Source organism: Protopterus annectens, chromosome 8.part0 (assembly GCF_019279795.1).
Source record: "Protopterus annectens isolate FY-2018-M chromosome 8.part0, PAN1.0, whole genome shotgun sequence".
In the NCBI taxonomy this organism is placed as follows: Eukaryota; Metazoa; Chordata; order Ceratodontiformes; family Protopteridae; genus Protopterus; species Protopterus annectens.
This window is the reverse complement of record NC_056741.1, coordinates 861,736,759-861,757,637: the sequence shown is the minus strand read 5'-3', so window position 1 is coordinate 861,757,637 and position 20,879 is coordinate 861,736,759. Positions and strand designations below refer to the sequence as shown.

The following is a 20,879-nucleotide window of genomic DNA, read 5'->3' as shown; positions in this document are numbered from 1 at the left end:
TGTGTGTGTGCTGCACAAAAAAGGTTTAGTTCTGTATTGCAACACCATTTATACCTGAAGTGTACATCATATTGACAGCTCCTTGTAACACAGCGTGTTAATAGTTAGTGCTAGTTCAGGGAACACTGGATCATCTACACAGGAATATGTGTCGCCTAACAGCATGCTTCAGTAGCATAAGATTAAGATACTAGACACTTATGAGTGTGTTTACTGTTTAGCAACAGAGGTGTGCTGTGCTAGACAACATAGGCTGTACCTGCGAGTGCCTTATTTCAGTTATAAAATGACCCTCAGACATAGCAAATAAAGATAAATGCAAAGTGTAAGCAAGTAAGCAACAGAAGAAATGGAAAAATAAAAAAAGAAAGAAAAAAATCGACCCTTGGATTAAATTGATTCTGACTGTATGAGTCATGCTGGGTTTATCTTATACACACAAGGTGCAGGGTTACATTCTAACTTTTGGGATGGAAATTTTGGCTAGGCTTAAAATGGCCTAAAACGGCAGATAGCCTAGTACTAACGTATGAACTTATACACACACACACACACACACACACACACACGCACACACGCACACACGCACACACACACACAAAATGTTTGTTAATGCACAAAACAAGCCATGGCAGGTATATATCCAATTCTTATGCTAATCATCAGTAAAGGAAGTGTCAGAGCTAAGATTAATTTCATTTTATTTATTGTCTGAGCTAAGATTAATTTTATTTTATTTATAATACACATTTTATAAAAGTTCAGTAATAAGCCCAAATATTAAATCCAGTAGTTATTTGTACACTGCGTTACATATGCCTGCCTATTTTATGATACTCCAGCTACTTAAACCACCAAAGGAAGAAGAAAGATTTCCAAAGCCCTACACCAATCCGTGGCTTAAATATATAGTATAACACTTTGGGCAGCACAATTTATTATTGTGTAACTCTGCAGTGATTGTGATTATTTCAGGGTACTGTAGTAGAGGCCTCAAGAAACCTAGTAAGAATACAGAATACAGTGAGGCCCCATTTTTTATCGGACAAAGCCATTTTTGATTGATTTTTCTGCTTAGGTCACCTTGTCAACAGACTTTCAGAGTATTAAGCATCATGTTGTTGTTGTTGTTGTGTCTTTCGGCTTTTCCCAGTTAGGTGTTGCCACAGCAGAACTCCGGTCTGCTAATGATTGGCAGTAGATTTTTATGTGCCGAGTTGCTGGCCCTGACGCACAACCTTCAACGAAGGTATGCCCATTCATGCATGTCTCCACACAGAAGATGCTCTAGCTAAGAATCGAACAGGACAACATCTTACTTTGAGACGACAGTGCTACCACAGCACTGAATGCTTAACCCTGGCCATATCTCATCTGTCCAGATTTTTGCCAAATGCCCAGTTTTTCACCTCATAACATTTGTGGCTTTCTGGGAAATCAGTGAGAATTTAACTCATTAAATTATGATGTACATTTGTGTTTGAGACTTAATTTCCTTTATAAAGTGTGCTCTAATACAAGTCCTGTTACACTCTCAACTTTCTAAATGTAAACATTATAAGAGCAATATTTAAAACCTGTTCCTATTTTGGGCCTTTGACCCCATTATTTTAGGTTTTGTCAAGATTTCTTGCACTAAGAGGTTGAGTAGCATGCCTCAATGACACTGCTTTCATGAGAGGTATAGACATATGTCACTTTTTATCAATGCCCAAATAATATAAATAAGGAAGGTGTGGGTGGCTCGCCCTCACATTGATGATGTAGGCAGCCTACCCCTCCTAAAAAAACACTTAAATTTCAGTGATCCTGATCATCAAGAGGTTTAATCTTCTGAGTCATACAGGAAGGATTTACTATATTCTTGTTTTAAAATCAGCTTTATGCTCGGCTTTGTTGCATTGCCTCTATCAAGCAGTGTAGCTGCATTGTTTACTTTGTTTCTATAACTGCCCTGGTAATCCCTTCACTAGTTTGTCTGTATGTGCACAAGCACCAAAGTACATCAAAATGAATAATTTCCTCCAAGGATCCCTTCAGTAGTTTGTCTTTGTATGCACAAGCACCAAAATGAAACAGTCCCCCATGACCCCTTCAGTAGTCTGTCCATGTATGTGCACAAGCCTCAAATCAAAACACCCAAATGTCGATGTCACTAATGTCAACAAAAAAAAAAAAAAAAAATGACCGAAATGGTGACACTTCAGACTGCATGCACTGAGAGATAACATCAGTGCATATAACCCACCCACCAACTAATTATATAGTCTAACTCTGAGATTGTACAATATCGGGGTAAGGGGATATTCCCCAGTCCTGTGGAAAGAAGAGGAGTGTTTTGTTCAGTGTATTCTCATTAAAATTGAGGAGTGCTAGATTTTACCCTAGAAATGAGAAGTGATAACTTCTGGGAATACTTCTAAATGTAAGACTGGCTGGAGTATTCTGCTAGAAGCATTGATACCTTCACTTTATTCTACTGCCTATGAGCCTGGCAGAAGAAAGGCTGATAATTGATGGTGAGTGCATGCCTGCCCATAGTCTTTGCAGTTTTCAATTAAACATTCTATGTACTGGGGAGAATTTGCATTCTGGAAGAAAGATTGAACTGTTTAAAGACTGAGCTTTGTACTGGTTCCAAAAAAGAACTTTATTATATTTCTGGTATGAATAACAACTCATAACAAGCAAGGAGTTAAAAAAGAACATTATACAATGACCCCCCCCCCATTAAATTTCCAAAACGTGCACACTGATTGGTCAGCGTGCACATTGTAAATCAGAGTTATAGTAATGGAAAAAGGTCCTGACTTTTTCCATTAGTATAACTCTTTTTTTTTTTTTTTTGCAGCAACGGAGAACGCAAGATCTCCGTTGCTTTTTACAACCTGTCTCGCTATGTTAAATGAGTTTAACATAGTGAGACAGCTTTTAAGAAATGCAATGGAGCATCTCCATTGCTTTCTTTAAAGCTGTCTTGCTATGTTAAACCCATTTAACATAGCGTGACACTCTAAAAAGCAACGGAGATCTTGCTTTCTCCATTGCTTTTTTTCAAAACTGTCTCGCTATGTTAAATGGGTTTAACCTAGCGAAACAGCTTTAAAAAAAGCAACGGAGATTCTCCGTTGCTTTTTTTAAAGCTGTCTCGCTATGTTAAACTCGTTTAATATAGCGAGACAGTTTGTAAAAAGCAAGGGAGATCTTGCTTTCTCCTTTGCTTTTGCCCACAGCTCTGATGTACTGTGTAGGCATACGCATGCGCAGTATATCAGAACTGCCTCAGAATACCAGACAGCTGCGGAAGGGCAGCAAGGAGGCATCATACAATGCCATTATTTAAGAAAAGCAATTATTTTTTTTCTTAAATAATGTCATTGTATAATAGCAATAACCCACTTCTAGGTGTGGGTAATGCTGGATTTACCCATGGTTGGCTTGGTTTGGCCACTCGGGCTTCGCCCTCATGACCAAACCACGCCAACCGTGGGTAAATCCAGCATTACCCACACCCAGGCGTGTGTTATTGCTATATTATACAATGACCCCCCATTAATATTCAAAAATGTGCATGCTGATTGGTCAGCGTGCATGCTGTAAATCCAAGTTATAGTAATAGAAACAAGTCCGGTCGCCCAGACTTTTTCCATTACTATAACTCTTACAGCAAGACTGTCTCGCTATGTTAAACGAGTTTAACGTAGTGAGACAGCTTTAAAAAAAGCAACGGAGATTCTCAGTTTCTTTTTTTAAAGCTGTCTCGCTATGTTAAACCCATTTAACATAGCGAAACAGTTTGTAAAAAGCAACGGAGATCTTGCTTTCTCCGTTGCTTTTTTTCAAAACTGTCTCGCTATGTTAAATGGGTTTAACATAGTGAGACAGCTTTAAAGTAAGCAATAGAGATTTCCGTTGCTTATTTTAAAGCTGTCTCGCTATGTTAAACCCATTTAACATAGCGAAACAGTTTGTAAAAAGCAACTGAGATCTTGCTTTCTCCGTTGCTTTTGCCCACAGCTCTGATATACTGCGTAGGCATAAGCATGTGCAGTACATCAGAACTGCCGCAGAATACCAGACAGCTGCGGAAGGGCAGCAAGGAGGCATTATATAATGCTATTATTTAAGAAAAGTAATTTTTTTTTTCTTAAATAATGTCATTGCATAATAGCAATAACCCACTTCTGGGTGTGGGTAATGCTGGATTTACCCACTGTTGGCTTTGTTTGGCCCCTCGGGCTTCGCCCCACGTGACCAAATCCAGCATTACCCACACCCAGATGTGGGTTATTGCTATATTGAAACATTGAAACAAACTCCATACGTGCAATTGTTTGATTTAGACAACTCGTTGTTATGGTTGCTTGTATTTGGAATTAATAAATTCTGCTTTTTAAACAACCATTCAAATAGCCATACAGCTTTAAATATTTTTAGTGAATTAATACTGTCATTGCATTAGTTATGAACTGCAGTACTGAGTGATGTGGTAGTACTCCACTTCTGCACTGGCGATCACATCTCCTGACTGCTGCTGCCGCTGCTGAGGTCACTGCCCCCTTCCTCCAATGCTAGTTGCAGTACTATGCTCCACCTCACTATTCTGATCACATTGTATATGTCTGTGGAAAGGCACCTGGCTAATCTACATTAGCTGCACTCTGGGACAGCTGCACTTATATGTAGTGATATCCAGCAAGACCACTACAGCACTACTTTCTAGAGCCTTCTTTCTGCTGTAGTGCTGCAGTGGTCTTTCATGTGCTTCTCCCTCATAATGCACTGAGCAATCCTTCTAGAATGAGGATTGTACATTGTATCATATGTTTCTGAATACCACATAGGAGATGGCCTTGCCTATCCAAATGAAGTATAAGAAGAGTTCAGAACACCATATAAATATGTGTCACTATTGTCTTGTAAAATTTTTTTGATCATTAAGTTACAATATAAATAACTTGTATTCTAGTCTTAAAAATGTACTGTATCTGATGTTGCTATTATCTTTAATGGAGCTTTGCTCCCCGGGCCTCTACTGAAAATGGACATATATCCAGTTGGACTAGCCCGGTCAAGAAATGTAAAATAAAAATAAATAACACTTTGCTTTCCATAATAGTGACTGTTTCTCACAGCAATTGCAGCAGTTCACCTTTATTTCATTTCCTTAAAACTTTGACTTAGATAAGCCTTGCCAGATTTCATTCTCTCACAAAAAATACAGTACCTCTGGCATAAGAAAACATAAAGCTTCAAACAGTTAGTCCAACATCTGTGGGGGGGGGGGGGTCCTCTGTTTTAATGGTCTTCCTCAAGGTAGCAGAATTGTGGATTCCTATGTTCGTCAAAACCTTTCACACAGATTCACATTGCAACACTCTGTGTTTCACTGAGAAACTGAATTGTATAAAAATAAGATCAGCCAGATGGGATCATGTGCTGTACCACTTAGCTCAAAACAGATCAGCTTAACTCATTAATTCTTTGTGACCCAGACAACTGTAGCAAGAGCAAACATGTCAGTGTCTCAGCCTCCATTCTGCTTTGTATGTACCTGAATCTTTCTGCTCCTTCCTCTTTTTATTATAAATATATAGATAAATAGATACACACATGCGCGTGTGTGCGTGCACACACACACACACACACACACACACCCATACACATACACATATATGGGAGGTGTCCATCTTCTGTGAGGACTAGTTAGGAAGAACCAAAGCATTGATTACTGCTCACCAATAGACCTTATCAAGTTTCATGCGTGCAGTCACAGTACGTGGAACATTCTAAAGTGAAACAACCCTGTATACCGCATTTGGACTGTTTTTCTTTCTGTGTAATTGTAGGCTCTCAAAGTTTGTATGTATATAAGTAGAAGGGGTTATGGGTGTTGCAGTGCTCTATATAGGGGCTGAAGATGTCTAGCACCCTGTAAAATTTTATTTGTTTATTTGGTGTGTTTCTTTGCCTGCCAGTGAGTACAACTGGGGGAGGGGTACACTTCAGTTATAGTACTCGGAATCAAGATGTTCATCAATATTGATACTGTTGGGATGAGTCAGTCTGTCAAGCTTTACAATAACCAGGATGAAATGAATGTCCAGATTACCCAAGAGAAAAGCCTTGCAGGAAGTCATACTAAGAGAGCAGTTTCAACCAGCGGCATATGATGATGATGGTGATAATCTTTATTTTTATATGTGCCTTTATCAGGAGTATCATAAACACTAATCATTGTCTGGATGCATTATTGATGTTTTAAAATAATAGGAAATCCCACTGAAAGTGTGAAGATGGAGATGGATCTCCAATTGGATTAGAAGGAAGGGACTAACACAGAATCTTAGATTAATCATGGCCCAGAGTTTTAAAAATACAAGAGCTCTACAGCTAGTAGCTTCTGGGTTTATTCTGAGAATGCCTAACAGCTCTAGGCTGGCAGAATACATATTTTTTTGGGAGGTTGTGTAAGGTCACATTTTGGTCATATAAGGTTTTATAAGTGATACAGAAGGTGATATAAAATAATCTCTAGCTCAATGACATCCAGTGCAACTCATGCTGTACATTTGAAATGCAGTGATTTGTTTGAGTCTTGATAAAAGCACACCTATTTTTATTCCTGAGTAAAGTGCGCTTCAGTAGTCCAGTTGTGAGGTGACTCAGGCAGCCACCATCTCTGAACATGGAAACAGGGACCAAGATTTCAAATTCCTGGCAAGTTCTTGAGTTGGAGTATGAGATTTGACAATATTAGCAACTTGTTCAGTAAAGATTTTGGTGTATCTTGCTGCATCCAGAAAATTAATTTAATATACCAGCTGATCCCTTGCCCAGTCTAGGAAAATGTCATATCTTATATTATGACAATGGTGTAGTGAAACCATCATAACTTTGGTCTTAAATGGAGCCACCTAAAACCAATCCAGATTCTTGGGAAGAATGAAATTCAGCATATGGGTAGGATTCTTATCACCAGGGACAAAACATAGGTAGGACATTCATCATCTTCTCCCAGACCGAGCCTTGGAATATGACTGTTAATATGTTTGGCCTCCCAAGTACATCCAGGTATGTGAAGTTTTAAGACGGTGGTGGCATAACCTATCATCATCATCATATGAGTGCAGGGATAAAAATTCAAAGGGGGGTATTCCAGGGTGAATCTCTTTCACCTCTGCTCTTTTGTCTTGCCCTTAACCCATTAATCTGTCTAGTTAACAGACTAGGTCATGGCTACAATTTGGTTACCAGAAAGCAACAAAGTGTAAAGACTTCTCATCTTCTTTTTGTAGATGATTTAAAACTGTATAGTTTATCAGATGAGGAACTGAAAGCACAACTACAAGTGGTCAAAACTTTTTCAGATGATATAAGAATGTCATTTGGTCTTGATAAATGTACAAAAGCAACCTTTAAAGCAGGAAAGCTGCAGCACCAAGAAAAGTTCAGTTTGGGACAGGAATGTGATATAAAAGAACTTGAGCAAGAAGGAGTGTATAAATATTTGGGAACTGTGGTGCTGCGGTAGCGTTGTCGCCTCACAGTAAGATGTCCTGTTCGATTCTCAGCTAAAGCGTCTTCTGTGTGGAGACATGCGTGAATGGGCGTACCTTCGTTGAAGGTTGTGCATCAGGGATGGCAACTCGGTATGTAAAAATCTACTGCCAATCATTAGCGGACTGGAGTTCCGCTGTGGCGACCCCTAACTGGGAAAAGCCGAAAGATACAACATGAAAGATCAGCAATAAAACATGAACAAATGTGAATAAAACTCAGTAAGGTGTATTTTAGAAGGCTTAAATTAATACTAAAAATAGCATTGGCATCTAGGAACAAAATTCAAGCTATAAACCAATTTGCTCTTCCTGTCCTCACCTACAGTTTTGGAGTGATTGACTGACCCCAAAAGGTTTTAAATAATTTGGACAAGAAAACAATAAGGATGCTTCATGCTCATCAAATGATTTACAAAAATCAGTGCATACCAAGACTATATATTACCCATTCTGAGGGAGGTATGGGCCTCCTTGAAATTGATTACATGTACAGATCTGTAATGGTGGGACTGCATACTTATCTGCTGAACTCACATGACCCAAATGTAATGAAAGTTTTGAAACATGAGGAGAACAAGTCTAAGATGACTTCCTTGCTTAGTTTAGCAGAAGCATATTGGCATCAAGCGGGAATGGAAATCAAACCAGAAGTAGATAAAAATCAGGCAGCAACTGAATGTGCCAAAATACAAAAGAAAGAATATAAGGTGAAGGATCAGATGAGAAGGCAAGAAATATGGAAAATGCATAAATATAGTTGCAAGTGTAGAAAACTCCTGGAACAATCTCATGTTGATCAGGATTAATGCAGGAACGGTTAAGAAGAGGCAAATTCAAACCAAAAGACGAAAGGTTAATACTGGCCATGCAAGATAGTGGACTATGTACATGTTAGTTTACAAAGTCCATTGAACACGTGGGAGAAACAGATGGATGTAGGTTTTGTAAAAAAAGAATTGGAAAGAGTTGCAAACCTTGTTATTGGTTGTGACATACTATTGGCAGAAGGACTGTATACTGAAAGCCATAATAATGTGGCAAGACAGTTGGACTGGGGATTGTGCAAATATTATAATGCTAACGTTGCTGAAAAACACTGGAAATATGAGCCACAAAGCATCATAGAAAATGATGAAGTCTACATCACATGGGATCACTCCTTGCCAACAATTCAAAAGATAGATGCGAGAAAAACAGATATAGTGGGCCATGAAAAGAAGACAAAAGTAGCACTGAACATTGAAATCACTACACCCAGTGACTACAGTGTGTTGCGTACAGAGAGACACAAAGTCATAAAATATCAGGATTTGCAGGCAGAAATGAGAGCAATCTGAAAGAAAGATACCCAGATAGTTCCAATAGTAGTAGGAGCAACATGTCTTGTAAAAAAAACTCTACAATCATATTTAGATAGGTTATCAATACATATAACTCCATACGAATTGCAGAAGGAGTCATTAGTGGACACATTGCGGGTGCTGCGAAGAGCACTTCTGGCTAACATCAAAGATTGAAACAATAATCATTTCATGAACGTTAATCATACTTTAACTTAGGAGTGGGGTCCATTCCCATCATAGTATTAGACACCTCAAAGACTTGGAGAAATTAAAAAAAAAAAACAAAAAACCAAAAAAAAATGTTCAGTATGACACTTTAGATATGATAGAGTGTACATAAACTCTAGTAACAATCCCAGGGATGGTGATTATTCAGGCAATTTGGAGAGTTTATGGAATGTAATACCACAACTGTGACCGATGAAATTAGTTTGAAAAGTTGCACTGCTTTTACAATAGACCCAAATTTGTTACTTTTGATTAGGTTAAAGAATGCACCACAACTCACAGCACAGGTAGAACACCTGTTACAGTGATTGGAAAGGAAACTGCCTGGTATAGTCGGGATGGTGTACAGCTTTCCACATTTCAAAGAGTGAATTTTCAGGTTAGTTAGGATGGCTGGCCTAACAGTGAGAGAAAGTATTCAGGTTAGGTTGATGAGTGTATGGTGTTTGTCTTCTATCCTCAATCTGCAGTGGAACTCTCTTGTATTTCATGTACCCAGTCTTTGTTCTTTTATGGTCTATATACTGTAGTGTAGCTTGCAACATTACAACTTATACTCCGCTATACTGCCAAAAATTCAGCTGGGCCCCAAGCTTTTTAAAAGGCCAAATAATATACACTTTGTTTTTTTATTATATAATCAGATGCATGACTTCTGTAGGGTACTACGTATGTTTGTTTTGTTTGAAAAGAAATTAAAACAGGATGCATACAAATGTTTTGGTTTTGGAATTGCAGTCTTTTTATATCTAATGGCATCTCTGCTGTGTTTCTGTAACTTGTTCTAATCAAACCTAAAAACATGAGTGTTAATCACCATTGACCTGAAAGACAAAAACAAACAGATTAGGAAATTATAAACTATGTGATAATGGACAAATTAAGTTAAATTATGAATAGTAAAGTAGTGCCAGGTATACAGGTAAACAGAGTTGCTGGATTAGTATACACTTAGCTTCTGCACTAATTTTGTCTTATCCCTTTTTTCTTTCTGTGCAGAGTAAAGAGATTGGCTTACATATGCAAGAGGAGCTTCTCAAACTGACTACAGAACTTCAGACAGTAAGTGCAGTTCTAGTCTTTCCTGTGCTCTTTAAGATAGTACTCAGCAGTAAAGCAGTGATTTTACGTAGGCATTGAATAACGTTTGTTTTTCCTTTGAAGTTTATCTTGTATGACATTTCTACTTCCTTTGGGGGAAATGTCTGGATCAGGGAATGTGAGTTACTGATAATGCTTTTTGATGTAATGCACCATATATTTTAGCCTTCTTTCATGTAGCTAACACATTCCAATATCATGAAAAGGAACAGGATAAATGCACAGTAAATAGGGTGAAGCTGCAGGTGCCCTAACTAAAATTTAATGTAGGTCTCCTAGAAAGTCACTTATTTCAATTGCTATTTTAGTGGGCCCTGTAGTCCCAACAGATTTTTGTGGATGACATATATTCCATTACTCTGCAAAGGTAAAGAGTCAGAGACATTAGTTAACTATGGTGAGTTTTTGCTTCTTTCTTTCTTTCTTTTTATTATATATGTTCAACTGAATTTTCCTGGGTTGCATTGTTTTAAGAGACACCATAGTACAAGCAGTACTTATTTTTTTAATGTATTTGAATGTCTGTTTTGTAGGCATTGTACTAACATACACAAAGCGCAAGAAATAAAAAATATATTAAAGTGGCTTAAGTGAATGTCATAAATAAATTAAATTTATGTGGTGTACTTTCTAGAATTTATACAGAATTTTATTTTAAAAAGTGATATTTTAGAGACCTTATAAAGGAAATACTCTGAAATGCATGCCCAGATTAGAGATAGGATCTGACCCCAAAGGCCCAGGGTAAGAAAGGCAAAAGATAGAATGCCAGCTGTTTTCATTTGGCTTTTTGGAACCATCAGCTGCTCACATAATAATGTTTGGCACTTAGCTGGAGCATAGAGTTTCAGCAATTCTTTAAAAAGCAGTGCCAGATGAAAAAAGGATATTCATGAATGCCTCCGCACTGCATGATTCCACCACTAGAGGGCAGGGATACATTCCTTAGCAGCATATATGGGGAGCTGTATTAAACTTCTACATGCGGAATTCCAAAATGGTGGTCGACTAGGAAACAGCTTAAGCACAGAGCTCCTCATCTCAAATTTCTTTATTAAGTAATACTTACTTCAAAAAGAGCTGCTTCTCCTTCACTTCTGTGGAACTTGCATTACTTTGGAAGTGGGAAAAACGCAGGACAGATCTTCACCCTCTCTGGCTCTCTCACAGTGGTTTTTTCATCTTTCTTTTTATCTTCCCAAAGTGATTCAGGAAGGCCTACTGCTGTCTGCAATAACTCCGGCTCCTCATGGCTAGGCAGATTAAAACAACAAATGACTCTATTACTATGGATACTCAAACAATCAAAGCTAAAGCATCAGCAATTTTTTCTCCTGAAAAGGAAGCTCTTTCAAAAAGGCAGAAAACAAATAAACAAAATACTGAATCCTCCAAAAGTGACACTAGTAACAAGGAAGATCCCGGCTTTCACATGGAAGAACTTAAACAGGCCCTTCAGCCCATTCACACAGCTATACAAAGCTTCTCGGAACAACTCTCAACTATAGGAAAATCTATTAATCAAATAGTGGACAGAGTTGACACACTTGAACAAAAAACACAATCTAATGAGTTCCAAATACAGTCTATATCAGAAGAATTACGTGCCAAAACTGCCTCCTTGTCAGATTTACAGTCAAAACTTACAGATCTTGAAGCTAGGAGCAGACGCAATAATATTTTAATAAGAGGTCTCCCTGAAAGCTATGATAGCCAAGGCCTGCTTACTATAACAAAACAAATATTTGAATCACTTTTACATTCAGAAGATGGCAGTAACACTATTATAATTGAGAGAGCACCGTGCATTGCATAAAAGACAAGATACTACAGCCCTCGCCAAGTTTACACAAGATTACTTAACTTTCAAACCACTCAACAGATCCTCTATGCAGCAAAAAAGAATAGAAACTTTATGTGGAACAAGCATAAAATAAACTTCACACAAGATTTACCTGTCTCCATTAAAGAAAACAGACAGAAATTAGCCCCATTCTGCTCTGACCTCATCAAAAGAAACATTAAGTTTCAAATGCGTTATCCAAGCACACTGATTTTCTACCAAAACGATACTAAATACTCTATATCATCCCTAATTGAAGCAAGAGAGACATTTCAAAAAGTTTTCAGCAGGATTCCTGAACAAACATGAACTCACATAACTCCAACACGATCGTTTCTTCAGTTGTACTTTTCTCAACTTGAATTTACTCACCGGAGGCTTCAGCTATTCAGCCACTTGCTTTCCAGAGTTTTAAAAAAATTTTTAGCAAGTCCAGGACTGTTTAATGTACTTAAAACAGCCTTATCTCCGTTTAGAGATAGATCCACGTGTCAACAAGGAACGATACTTCGTTGTGAGGTTCCCAGCGGGATATCCTTTGCTGTGACTCTACAATCTGCGCGCCAGTGAACATATTCCCCCATCGATCGCGCTTGCAGCGCTTTATGTATAAAAAAAGATTTTAAAGACTCTGCATACTGTTTTTTTTTTGTTTTATATAGTTCATTTAGTTGGCTTTGGTTAGCGATCAGCTCTAGCTGTTAGAGCTACTGAAATTACATTATTCATATTTCAGTTTGTTGATTTTCATCTCTCTGTTCATGTTAACACTGCATTTCACTACAGGTTTTATCATAATTCTAAACATGAACACAGACAGAAATTACCTTTATCTTTCCAGTGTGCAGTAATCTGTTATAACAACACTTTTAAGGTTAAGCTTTCATAAATATGTTGCTATTCTAATTAAAGTCTACCAAGATTCCATTTTGCACCCCTCATCAAACAAAGTAGACAAAAAGTATTGTTTCTTTCCCATTTCGGGGTTACTATTCTCAGGGTCCCAAATGACATCATGTATTATTTCTTTCCCATTTCAAGGTCCCACACTGACATCACAGGGCTCATTCTGTATTCACTTCTCAAAGGACAGAGTAATGAGTAAGGTATAGGCTCATATTTTCTGAGGCTGTATTTACAAAACAAACAGCAGCAGGAAATGGTTCTGTTGAGAACAAGTTAGTATTCAAGTGTAGTATACAGAATGCACTTGACAGGTATCTTCAAATTACAGTACAGTCTGTAATCATCGGGTGATTTAAATAAGTTCTTGTAATGTAACTTAAAACCAGGCAAAAGGTTATTGTCATCCCATTTAAAGTAAAAAGAAAACTTCAAAAAGAAAATGCCAACAATAAGCTTTATGTAAATATGACTCAGAACGGGGTAAAAGATTGCTGCCATCATATTTAATGCAAGCACAAAGCAAATTTAAAAAGAAAACATGTTTAAATTGAGTTAAATTAGTATATGTACATGAACAAAGCATATTAGTAACTATTGACATTGAAGCCCTATACACTGTTTTACCATACAGGTATTTTACTGAAGCAGCTACAGAAGCTTACAGCAGAGATGACGCTACACAAGGGCAAACTGAATGCTTGGAAAAGCAAATAGACTTGGTGTTGTGATACAGTTTTTTCATTTTCAATGGCCAGGCTTACAAACAGATGAGGGGTAGTGCCATGGGTGCGACTATGGTCCCTAGCCTGGTCAGTGTAGTCTTAGGCAAGTGGGAGCTACTGAAGTTTTTTAAGCAGACAGAGTCCCTTGCCCCAGTATTCACAAAATGGTGCAGTTTAAAGTCATAAGCACACACTATAACAAACAAACACCAAACTGCTAAACGCTCACATAGTGGAAGTCAGAAACTGACTTTTAGTATGTAGTGCAGCTGATCATTGCATTTTAACCAACTAAATGATTTTTTCAGCATATTAATGCTTAGTTTTTCTTCGTTTTTTTTTTTTTTTTTCTTTTTCTGTAATAACATATGTTTGGATGCATAATACAAAGGACACTGGGGTGGGAGATTTTTGCATTAATTCCTTTAGTGTTTTAGAGTATTACTGTAATAGTTTTACTGTAACAGTTATAGATATTAGCTTTTATAAACATTAATAAACATTAACACATAAATGGGTATTAAGGCAGGTAACGTTTAAAGTACTCATGGGTACATTTAGATTACTTAGTTTGATAGTAGAGTGCTACAAGTATTTTATAGTTTCATTCTATTAGTTTAGGGATAGTTACAATTAGATTTTTAAAATCATTTAAATATTAACTTGAATTGTAAAAATGTAGCAAAAAGTTAATATAGTTGAAGGGTGGGTTTCGCATATATAACTAGTCTCTTAGGTTATAAATAGTTCTGTTTTTATTGGATTATGTTCATTGTAACCTTATCTTCGATTAACATGCTTTATAAGTATTTATAATATGCAGCTCATTAACTAAACAGCCACAACTTCTCTCAGTTGAGTTCCAACACTAGTAACACATTATACTGTTAGATAATTTTATAAAAATGTTATTTTAATGCTATACCAATCTGACTGTATTACAGTTGTGATTACATTCTCACAAGAAATGCCAATTCTAGTAACAAATATGTTATGTACAGTATTCCTAGAGATTCTTAGTTGTATTCACAGTGTTTTAACATTCCAGGTTTTCAGATTTATATTTATATACCTTAGGTCAAGCTTACTATACACAAAAATTGGTGTACTCTTTACAAGTGGAGGCTCTATGTGCACCGAAGTGAGTTCTGGTCTGATAATCTTTTGGATGAGATTTTCTTTGTATATATGTATAGAATTGTTAATGTTGTTTTTGGTTTGTCTATATGCTTCTTCGCTTAAGGGGTTCGGGTGGGTAGGCACCGGGTTAGTTCAGAAGAAGTATCATGCTGCATCTTCCATTACATTTTACTGTGTTGCTTTTAAAGAGCAGAATTGGTTCTTCATTCTCTGTCTTTTATCTAACAAAACTAGGGTAGACTATTCCCAACACAAAAATAATGTACCCACACATTATCTTAATTACACTAAATATATTATGTGCCTATACCTATTTTGGTTTTAACGCCCATGAGCTGGTCCATTGATTCTTGGAATATAAATGGCTTACAAAACTTTGCAAAAAGAAAATTACTATTACATCTTGTCTTTAAATCTCATGCTAGCATTTGTTTTCTACAGGAAACACACCTATCTAATTCTGAGTGGGAAAAAGTAAAAAATAGAAAATGGATTAGGTCTATAATAAGCGCAGGTGACAGCACAAATTCGAAAGGTGTGGCCATCATAATTAAGAAACAATTCCAGGAAATTATTAATGAATATAAATCTGACACAAACGGCAGATGGTGTTACTTTACATCTACTCTACCTAACTCCGACAAACCAGTTTTGTTTTTAAATCTGTATGGTCCTTGCTCACAACAACAGACTTTTATTTTAGAAATTTATAATATACTGAACTCATTTCCAAATCACTTATTCATTGTAGGTGGGGACTGGAATGCGGTCATAGACCCCAGTCTAGATCGCACAAGCAAATCATCCTCTTACAATCTTCAAGCTTCCATAGCGTTAGAGGAGCTTATATCTGATTTTAATCTTATAGACACGATTACATTTAGTAATATCTCGACTAAGGAAAATCTTTATACCTTTTATTCCAATTGTCACAAATCATGGTCACGTCTTGACTTTTTCTTAATTTCAGACCTCCTATCCAAATTTAAAAATACTTTCAATATTGAGCCTAGATGCTTCTCTGACCATGCCAAAATCTCTCTCATAATTAGGTTCACTCCTGATTTTACTTTTGCCAACTGGACACTTAACAATAATTTACTAAATAATAAAGATATAATTAAAAAAATTAACAACATGTTAATAGATCTTGAATTGAATATCACAGAGTCCCAAATCCCCCCGGACATACATTGGGGCATGCAAGGCTGAAATGAGGGCTTTCTCATTAGCCAAGCTTCCTTTCTTAAAAAGCTAAACATGAAAAAGGAAAATACTTTATCCTTGAAACTTTCTTCTCTGGAAAAAGTCAGAGATTATCCCCTGACCCACAAACTATAGAACTGATCAATGCGACGCGCAAAGAATTATATGAACTATATTCACAGAACTATTCCTTTCAGGAACAGAAATTCATTGCAACATATTCTGAATGGGCACAATTGCCCTCAAGAACCTTAGCAAGAATACTAAAAAATAATAATAGTGCTCCTAGAATTTCCACCCTTCATTACCAAGGGAAATTATACAAATCAGATTCTGAAATAATACACCTGTTCTTTGAACTCTTTTCAGAAATCTATAGCGGACACAAAACTGATAATCAAAAACCTCGGATGGAGTCTTTTCTTAATTCAATTAAGTTCCCCTCTCTTAATACTAACCAAGTCTCCCTCCTATCTGCCCCGTTCGACATTCAAGAAGTCCAGGCCATCATAAAAAATTTAAAATTAGGCAAAGCCCCGGGCCCTGACGGCTTTACTACTAACTTCTTCAAAGTTTTCTACACAAATACCTCCTCCATACTATTGAAAGTCTTTAACTATATTATTAAAGAAGGTATTACTGATATACATTGGAATAACTCGAAAACTATTTTAATATTAAAAAATAAACAGGATAAAGCAGATCCTCACAACTACAGACCAATCTCGTTAATAAATGTCGATATTAAGATATTCTGCCATATTAGCATGTAGATTGAAAAAGTTCTCCGTCTTTAATCTCCCTGATCAAGCTGGTTTTATGAGCAATAGGCACACGTGGATAATACATTAACCCTTGATTCCCTTATACAATTTACCAAAAAAGGAAGAAATCCAATATACGCCTTAACTTTAGATGCATCCAAAGCTTTCGACAGAGTTAACTGGGAGTTTCTGTTTGCCTCATTGTCCCATTTTGGTGTGCCTAATTCTTTTTCGGATATGATTAGAACACTTTACACAAATTCCCAAACCTACCTTTACATCAACAAACAGAGATCGAGCCAATTCTGATCACTAATGGAACAAGGCAAGGGTGCCCACTCTCCTTTTCTTTTAATATTTTTATTGAGCCTTTCTTTCTTTATGTTACTCAGAATACCTATCACAATATACCAAAATACTAAACACTCAGATTGCACTATCAGCGTTTGCTGTGATCTTAATTTATATTTTCAGTCACCCAATACAGACTTACCCAAAATTCTTGATGCCATAGAGAAATTCTCTATCGCATCAGATTATCAAATAAATAATAAAAATCTCATATATTTCCTATAAACCCTAACTCCCATAAATCCTTTTATTTCCGAATCCTCCTTCCGAATAACATATAGCCTTAAATATTTAGGTATCCATTTTGAACATAATCAAGCCTCTATTCTTCAAAATAATTTATTAAAAACATGGTCTAACATACAACAAGATCTACAAAGATGGAAACATATGAATTTAGCTTTCCTGTCCAAAGCAGCTATTGTGAAAATGAATATCTTACCTAGGCTTCTATTTCAACTTAATGCTTTGGATGTATTAGTCTATAATAACTTTTCTCCAAAATCAACAAAGAAATAGCTGGTTTCATTTGGTTCCCTAAATCAGTGAGAATTGCTTACCTTAAATTAACCTATCCTAAGGAAAAAGGGGCTAAGCCTACCAAACTTCCAATTATACTATAAAATTATTTGCTCAATTAGAGTTTGGTCTATCTCAAATTTCAACATCAAAACACAAATGCATTATCCAGCCTGGGTTAAAATGTGGTATCAACATGTTATATCCAACAAAATTAACCCTCAGGCTATTCCCTTTCTATCTATTACTTCTTTGAACAACTGTAATCTAGCTCAATCTTTGAAACATAAAATCAAGCTTTTCCAAAATCTTATTAAAGATATTAATCTGGTAAATTCTCTATCCCTTCTACAACCGTTGCATCAGAACCCAAATCTTAAAATTAACAATCTAATGATTGATCTTACTAAATTCCCTCTCATCAAAGATCTCAATGTATGGGATATTCTCAAACATAGGTCTAAAACTCTACCCGAGTTATGGTTAATCTTGGGTACTAATAAAAAATACACAGTTATTCTTAGACAACTAAGAGAAATTATTATGGCACAACATTTTAAAATCTCTCCCAATACTCAGGAATTAAACAAACTAGTTGAAGTTATCTCAGCAATCTCAAGCATTAAAAAAACAATATCATCTTCTTACAAGCTATTGACCAACATGATCTGATTCAAACTGTCTTTTCTCCAACTACTGGAATACCATCGGACCTTCCATTACAGAGGATCAAAAATTATCAGCTATAAAATCTACTCTAGAGCTCTCTCATTTCAAAAAACTCCTATATACACAAATGATGCTCAACAACAATGCTTATTATACTCCTGTAACTCTTAATAAATTTAATGCCAACACTCCACCCTCGTGCACCTGTTGTTCATGTCCGAAAGCGGACTTGCTTCACATTATGTGGTATTGCAAGCATTCTTACAAACTCTGGTGCTCTCTGAAAGTACGCCTGGAAAAATGGGTTACTACACCTCCACACTCGTGGAAACAGCTATTCTTCACATTCCTACATCCAAAGTATCAAAATGCAACTGCACATTCTAATTATCCTTTGTTCACTTGTTAAACTATACATCACTAGCAATTGGTTAGATCGCACCAAACTTAGTTGGGGAAAATTCAAAGAAATGGCTCATAAACATATTTCTGCACATAAATTCATTATAAAAGGTCCAAAAAGAGCCTATTTTAGTAAACTATGGAAGAAACTTTTAGATTTAGTTCTTAGTGAATAATTTCTCAGGGGTACATTCAAAACATCATTTACCCTTGTCTTTGTTAACTTATGGAGATCCAATGATAATTATGGTAGTGGAAGTGCAGCACATTACATTACATTACATCATGTTGTAAATATTGTATATAACAGTTTGTTTGGTTTTATTAATGACAATGCTTTTCTTATGTTTTACACTCTATCTCACTTATATCTATATTTAAACTGTTTGATTATGTATTATTTTCTGTAATTATTCAACGCCTCATTTTAATGTTCATTACTACAATGGCTGTATGCATTGTTTCATTTTATTGAAAATAAAATAAAAGATTTATTGGGAAAAAAAAAAAATAAACTTCTACATGCGTCAGTGGGTTTGTAGTTATGAACTTTCTTCCCATATTTTTGTCTTCATAGTTGCCAACAATTAAATGTCTCACAATGTATCTTGAACCTATTCATTTCCCTGCAATGGGTATCCTCTGTATAGGGAAAAGATCAGACTCAGAGGGGCCATTAAGCAGTCAGGAGGGTGTTTTGTGCCCTCTCTGACATCATGGTAATGAGGGAACTTATAGTAGTGTCCTAATCCTACCACCTTGTTATCATTGTGGACACCTACAAATGCCATTGGGCATACTACACCTTTTGCTGGCTTTTACATGCTTCTACCACAAGTTACAAGGGCTAATTGCCAAGCTCATGTTTTCAGCCATGGCCATTTTAGAGCTGTACAGTCCTCTACTTGCATGACAATGACCTGCTAACTGGAGCCATTGTTCCCTGCACCCAGGGATGGCCATACTAGCACTAGCCACTTCATTCGTTCCCTACCTGACTTTTCCACTGGCCAAGCTGCTAGTCAGATGCAGGCTGTCTGGATGATTAGTCTACTCTTTATCCTTCTGCACCACAGACACAATTATCCCCCAGATTTACGAAGCCCGTTATAGTGTGCAGGAATAGTTTGAGCATTTTCGGCAATATGGGTGACATGTGATCCAGAAACGAGCTCCCAGGACATGCATGTGAGCTCTTAGGCTAATCCTGCACGTACCGAGCACCTGTATGCAAATTACCCTCATTTGCAGGTGAAAACCATGCAAATGAGGGTAATTTGCGATCCAGGAAGGAGGCAGCAGTCAGTGCAGGATGAGTGCAGTCTGCAGAAATGTACTTGGTTAGTAACCGAGTACATTTCTGCAAACTACAAAATGGAGCAATGACAGCACCAAATAAAGGCTGCATATCATTGATGAAACATGCCAATGGCCAAGTAAAAGGCCATTGGCACTGCAAAATGTGTAAAGAATAAGAAAAATACTTTTATTTTTTGTCACCAATCTTGCCTGTTTAAGCATAGGGCAGTGGCTCGCAAAGGGGATAGAGGGGGAAATAATAAAACAAACCTAAGATAAGCATTCTAACTAAAAGCAGTATTCAGCCATGCAAGTCAATGTAAGGTATAAGACAACCAGGCCAGTGAGTAATGGTTGCTAAGGGGGGATGCTCAGTGTGGGACAGGTAACTATGCATTAGCAGGCAAGCCTATGCAAATGAGGGGAAGGATAGTGAATCCCAGATTTCCCCAGGGTGTGAGGCAGGTCCCAAGAGTGTAAGAGTAGAAATAGCTGGGTACAAGACTAGGAGATAGGTGACATCATGGGGGGTTGTGTCAGGAATACTGTAAGTGGATTGGAGCCCTATGGCTCGGGACTGCTCCTAGCTTAGCACAGCTAATTTAGAGGTGTGTCCAAGCTGTCTAGCACTGCTTACAAAGTGTAAGCAGGTGTGCATGCTGTGCACCGAGTTTCACAGGTAGAAAAAGGAAGTTATACCAGGAAATAGCAGCTCTGTGCACATTTGAGCACTCTGTTTGTGTGGTGCACACACAGGCTTAAACAGGGAGGCAACTGGAAGGGAAAACAGCAGTAGGAAGGTAATCAAGGAGAACCAGCTGAGC

General features: G+C 37.0%; 1 protein-coding gene across 1 annotated transcript in view; it reads left to right on the top strand.

Moving 5' to 3' along the window:
* The window catches only part of LOC122808355 (SLIT-ROBO Rho GTPase-activating protein 3-like), an 881,720-nt gene that overhangs the window by 143,066 nt on the left and 717,775 nt on the right, over nt 1-20,879 (top strand). The window contains exon 4 of the mRNA XM_044079321.1: nt 10,133-10,195. Within this exon, the coding sequence (XP_043935256.1) occupies nt 10,133-10,195 (63 nt within the window). The remainder of the gene's footprint in view (nt 1-10,132; nt 10,196-20,879) is intronic.